Raw genomic sequence first — 5,677 nt, forward strand, 5'->3', positions numbered from 1 at the left:
AGAGGGAGATAGAGAGAGATCTAGAAAGAAAAGAGAGAACAAGAGAGGAGAAAAGAGGGGATTGTTGCTAGGCACAAATTTGAGAGGGGAAAGAGAGATTTATAAAAAAAGTTTGACTGCTTTCTTTCTTCAGCCAATACCCCTATTTATTATTTGAGAAACTCCTAAATCAATTAAGATTACATAAATCATGGAGAGATTCTAGGAAATTGAAAGGATTACATCAATCTATAAGAGATTCTAGGAATTGAAAGATAACATCAATTAAAGATAAATCTAATTTAGTATGATCTTATCTTATCAATAAGAGGGGTCATTTCCCCCTTTTTTCCCTCATGCCCCACGTCCTTTCTTTCTTGGAGGTGGCTCCATTTTCCATTTTGCAGTGGCACCACTTTCTTTTTCTCTTTCTTCTTTTATTTCTTCTTCTCTTCTTCCTCTTTCTTCTTCTTTTTATCTTCTTCTTTGGGGTAATTTTTGGTCTCTATCATTCCACCTCTCTATAGTATCAACCTTGTCCTCAAGTTTGAAAGTTATAAAATCGTAGAAGAAATTCATCTTCATGCATCCCAAGCGGCACCCCCTAGATTTTTCAGAAAATAAAATAAAATTACCACCTTTACCCTAAAGAGGGCGCCCTTTGGACTTTTTAAAAATAATTTTACCCAAAATTACAATTTTACCCTCCACCCTTGCTTGTTACATGTGTGCATGTATATAGATTTAGGTTTTATCAAGTTTCTTTAGAATCATCATCAAGTAATATTAACTTTGGTTGCAACGAAGAATTTGTCGAAGGAGTATCCGCCACAACTACGTTCTCAATAAGTAAATTAAGTCTTTCTTAAAAAAAATAAAAAATAAGAAGAAAGAGAAGTTAAAAAAAAGAAGTAATAAGTACCTCAAAGTGAGTAGTCATGTTCCCTCTCCACCATGTGAAAAATGGCGATCGACAATTGATGTAATCAGGCAAGGGTAGAGCGCCATAAGCTATAATGCCAGAAGCTGAAAAGATCAAGATCAACCAAAGTTGACACAAATTGCTTATCCTCTATCAGGACCTCTAGGAGGTCCTGCCAAAACCTGAATTGTCTCGAAAACTGATGGAGCTGTGAGGCTACTACAAAGTCAAGTAGCATGAGTGAAGGTTGGTGAAGTATTCATAATCTACCATTGTGAGGTGATCAGAATCTTCCAAACTATCTCTTGTAGAGCCAAGATAAAAACACCAAGGCCTTGAATGATCTCTCCGAAAATGTTCTTGAGGACTTACACATTGAAGGAGTGACGTACACATGTAGGGCCATCGAGAACCTTTTAAACGTTCCAAGTATGTACCAAGTAAATAGCAAGCCAGCCATGTAGAGATTTTCCCTAGTCCTTTGTAAATGCTCACCAAGGTGATTCTCTTCCAAGAATTATGAACCAACTTAACCAAAGAATCTGGAGCGTTTCTAGTTGTACTTCTTGCTCTAAATGAGCTGACATTGAACTCACTAAAGAAAGGTTCACCTTTCTTGTGGACTCACTAAATAATGCAGAGATGGTGTGGATAGTGAAATGAAGTTCTTTACTACAGGATGTAACACATTTGTAGGGTCTTCATTGAAGGTAATCCACTTCACATGAATCTTCCTTTCTTTTTTTTTTTTTTGTTTTTTTTTGTTTTTTTTTTTTTTTTTTTGTGTGTGGACCAAACACTAATGCGGTATAGATTAGACTCTTTTCGATAACTCTCGGTGACACATAAGCAACACATGGTATGGTAGGAAGGCTTCATCTTAAAATAAAGGTGGCAAAGGGTCTTAGTAAGGTGTCACATCCTCACCAATCGAATAAGAAGTCATGCAATGTGGCCCTCTCCCTTTGCATGCAAACCTAAACAAGAGGAGAGAGAAAAGGTTAGGGAGAGAAAAAAGTAGGGTGGTCTGCCCTATAAATAGAAGTCCATTGTAAGCTTGAGAGAGTTGGAGAGAAATCTGAGAAGAACCCTGAAGCTTAGAGTGAGAAAAGTCCTACCAAAACATCAAATTTTCAAATTTCATTTGAGCCGTTTGTCAAATTCCTGACGTCAAAGTAACAACAAACGATTGTATTTGTAACTACTTTGTCACCATCTTGGATCCACAATCACAATACGAAATCAAACTTTCTTATTAATTACTAAGTGGAGACTAACGCCAAACTTGAAGTCAGTCGATCAAGGAGCTTGTAGTTTGCTCTTCAAAGATAAAATCAAAGGACTAAATTAAAGGTTGGATCCTACATGACTTGGAATTTGTAATTTTATTTTTCTCTTGTATCAATGGTCAGTGTCACTTCCTAGATCAAATCTTTTGTACATCGACAACCATATATATATAATAATTTATTATATTCTATCTATATATTATTTAAAGTCCTACTTAAAAAATATATATTTTATTTTAAAAACATAGTAATGCAATCTTTTCTATTCTAAAGAAATAATAATCCAATCTTTTATATTCCATGTGTTGACCAAGATATTGCCGTTTTATTATCTTCAAAGTGAACCTTTATGGGACCAATCACGTGAGCATGTTAGTGGGACCACTCATATATATATTTTTTTTAAACTGGCATCATCTTACTTTTCAAATGTTTAGAAGGTAATTAGGGTCATAACTATATCATAAATTATAAACCCCCATTAAAAAGGTTAAAAAAGGTGACTTGTGGGGGCAGACAGACACGTGCTTGTGGCTCTACACCCGAAGCATGGTTAGTAAAATAATCAAGTCTCCAGCACTTATATAATCAAATCCCAACTCTTCATCAGACACTAGATGCTCCCCTCCCCTACCTCTTCCCAAAAGAATCTTTTCTCTTTTCCCCACGAAAGGCGTCACACTCTTCCACAACCAAACAAAAAGCCGTGAAGAAAATAGAATTGCACAGACCCTCTTCCTCTACTCGCTGGTAACTGCTACTCAGATATCATTTCTTCTCCTAAATACGTTTCCAATACAGTGAATTAATACTGGCTTCCAGAAAGGAAAATTGAAAAAGCTGCTACTCCATTATCCTTTGCTTCTTCGGTAGGGAAAGCTGAATTGTTTACAAAACCCAGAGAGAAGATACACCTGATGATGATAGTAGATTAACAGTTTTCTTGAGAACAACGAGAAAGAAAAAGAGTTAAAACTTCTCCATGCCCTTAGTACTTGGTTGGGAAAAAGAGAAAAGAGAAAACGAAAGTTGCTCGCAAAGAAAAGACCCTACATCTGCTGTGGTTACTGGTCGGATGTGGGATACGTCAAGACAGCGATACAAAAAGGCTGGGCAAATCTGTTATATCCCGAACCTGTCTGCTCTCTCGGATTGTTAGACATCTAACTGAAAATGAGTGGAAACGCTCACACTCAGGATTCCGTCTTGCAAGCGCTGGCTTGGAGCACGCTTGTGGGAGAGAAGCCTTGCTGCAGAGACACATGGCGGCCGATGTTGGTCCCGGTGGGGCCGGTGTGAGCGACGGTGACGGAGGTGGCCGCGTGGTTGTTAGTCATCAGCTCCAGGCCAACCGGGATAGAGATGGAGAGATGGGTGGAATCCATGGAGGCCGTCGTTTTGCTCAGGTTGTTAATATTGTTGTTACTACTGGAGGAGGTGTTGGCGGCAGTGTTATTACCTTCCACTGGCTTTCTTGAACGGTGGCGGCCTCTATGAATGTGGCGTTCGCAATACTTCTGGTCTGGCACTACATCCTTAGAGCAACGCCATTTCTTGCCGTCTGTTCTTCTGCATCTACCTGGTTCTGGTTCCGTGCTGTTTCTGTGATCAAAGCATAAGCTGCTACAACCCAGCCCTGCAGCAAAACATGACCAACTTATTGATGGCGCGCACTATCTGAAAAACCCCTCTACAAGAAGCAAACCCCAAAAACCCAGCCGGCGAGAAACACGAGAATTTTCTCTCAGTACCAAAAAGAGAAATACAGAAATTAACTTACAGGCAGGTTGTTGCTTGTACATCTCCTCGGCGGAACTGACGACACTCTTCCAGATTGGGAGAACAAGATGGAAAGGAACCGGAACGCCCACGACCATGTACTTAAAGATGAGAGCTTGGTGTTCAAGCTCCTGCAGCTGCAGAGATGTAAAAGCAGATTTCCATGAAGGGCCCAGGCCGAGTCCAAGGCTGACGGACGGGACCGCCATTGAAAATACACCTACAACGAAGATGAGCAAATGAAGGAACGGTAAATAAATAAGGAATCAAAACGTTCCGTTTCTCAAGAAAACAAAGAGAAGCTGAAACATAGACATAAATGAGAAGAGAATAAAGTCACAATTGTAGTAGTACCAGGGTCTGAAAACCGAGCGAGTTTAGTCGGATGAAGGTTAGCAGCGACAGAAGCGGTTTCCATTTTTACATATGCAACTGGAAAAACGCTTAAGTTGTAAGAGATGCCGAGGAAGCAGCGTTTCTGATCCGAAACCGGGAAAGAGAAATACAGATCTTTTTTAAAAGGGGCAGTGGAAAAGCCAAAACCGCCGGTAAGAAAGGGAAGCAAAAACCCAGAAAGAGATACCGCTGCTGGGTCGTATCTCTCTGTCTGGAGTCTGGTGTATACCCCGACTATAATGAAGAGAGAGTAGGGGAGATTACGGGGCAATGTGGTGACATTTAAGTAGTGAAGGTCTTCTGGCATTGTCTTAGCTTTTTCTGGTTGCAGAGAGAACAGAGAAACACGTATTTTTGCAGATTACACGTCACTCTTCTGTTGGGAAGTGGGACCTCCCTCTCTCGGTGAAAGCTTTCTGGATTGGTGGGCTAGTCAGTAAAAAGGATGAGTCTCAGGGTGAAACTAGGCACAGAAACAAATTGGACAGCCGATGCCACCCGAGTAGCCCTTGGTTGACCCAAACCGTACTTCTCGGTTTTGGGTCGCTTAGCTATCTAATGTTAATCTGTAATGGCCGCCGCCTGCAAGCTACGGCCAAATTCTGAGGTAGGAAGCTTACCTCACATCCAGTTTTCTGCCGGATCTGTTGAAAGTTAGGCTTCGTTGACCATAATCCATACTCTGTGGGATTTTGTTTTTACCTTGTGAGGTGTAACGCAGATTGTTAATCTCTCCGTGACGACTTAAACATGAAATAAAGTCGAATTAGTTTAAAATGCCCTGGATTAATGAATAACAACTGCAGAATACTGGAGTAGGACTACGTGGGCGATTCCTTGGTATTAGGCCATCGACAAACACACCACGGCAAAGGGAGACGATGAATCCTGTAGTTGGATTGTCCACCGAAAATTGAATTTCTGTCACAATTGGAGCAATTAGTTATGCCTGTAGCTGCCCGTCAATAGCAAATCCCCTCCTTATCATCACTTCAGTCATTGATAGAAGTCATTGATCACCATTACTTAGTGCCAAGCACATCTCGACATCTAATGGTGAAGCTACTTGTAGGCTTGTAGAGATCCATAGTTAAATACAACTTAAGGTGGCTCATCTAATCAACACGGTGACTCAAATCCTCTAATAACACCAAGTATGACTACTTTTATGAGATTAAAAAAAATTGTCTTAGAATGTGAAAGTTTTCTCACTCAAACATTCACTGAAATTCTATTGTTAGGAGGAATCTCCTATGATAGAGATAAAGATAAGGGCTAATAGAATTTGAGATAGTCTCAAATTGTAACTCTG

At 40.1% G+C, this 5,677-nt stretch overlaps 1 protein-coding gene across 1 annotated transcript; it reads right to left on the reverse strand.

The window, feature by feature from the left end:
• Positions 1-2,956: 2,956 nt before the first annotated feature.
• On the reverse strand, positions 2,957-4,672 carry LOC137935357 (growth-regulating factor 12-like). Its single transcript, XM_068780019.1, has 3 exons — positions 4,324-4,672; positions 3,971-4,189; positions 2,957-3,826 (listed from the first exon to the last, which is right to left on the reverse strand). The coding sequence occupies exons 1-3, from the start codon at positions 4,670-4,672 to the stop codon at positions 3,384-3,386; spliced, it is 1,011 nt and encodes a 336-aa protein (XP_068636120.1). The 3' UTR covers positions 2,957-3,383.
• Positions 4,673-5,677: the final 1,005 nt, after the last annotated feature.

Source organism: Aristolochia californica, unplaced genomic scaffold (assembly GCF_029961685.1).
Source record: "Aristolochia californica isolate CCGP_79_NKW_82.1479 unplaced genomic scaffold, dmAriCali1.0.hap1 SCAF_6, whole genome shotgun sequence".
Lineage (NCBI taxonomy): Eukaryota > Viridiplantae > Streptophyta > Magnoliopsida > Piperales > Aristolochiaceae > Aristolochia > Aristolochia californica.

Excerpts from the sequence above, each read along its gene's own strand:
- LOC137935357 (XM_068780019.1), bottom strand. The coding sequence starts at position 4,672 with ATGCCAGAAGACCTTCACTACTTAAATGTCACCACATTGCCCCGTAAT. Across the intron at positions 4,190-4,323 it reads CGCTCGGTTTTCAGACCCTG|GTGTATTTTCAATGGCGGTC; the intron begins GTACTACTACAA and ends TCTTCGTTGTAG. Across the intron at positions 3,827-3,970 it reads GTACAAGCAACAACCTGCCT|GGCTGGGTTGTAGCAGCTTA; the intron begins GTAAGTTAATTT and ends GTTTTGCTGCAG.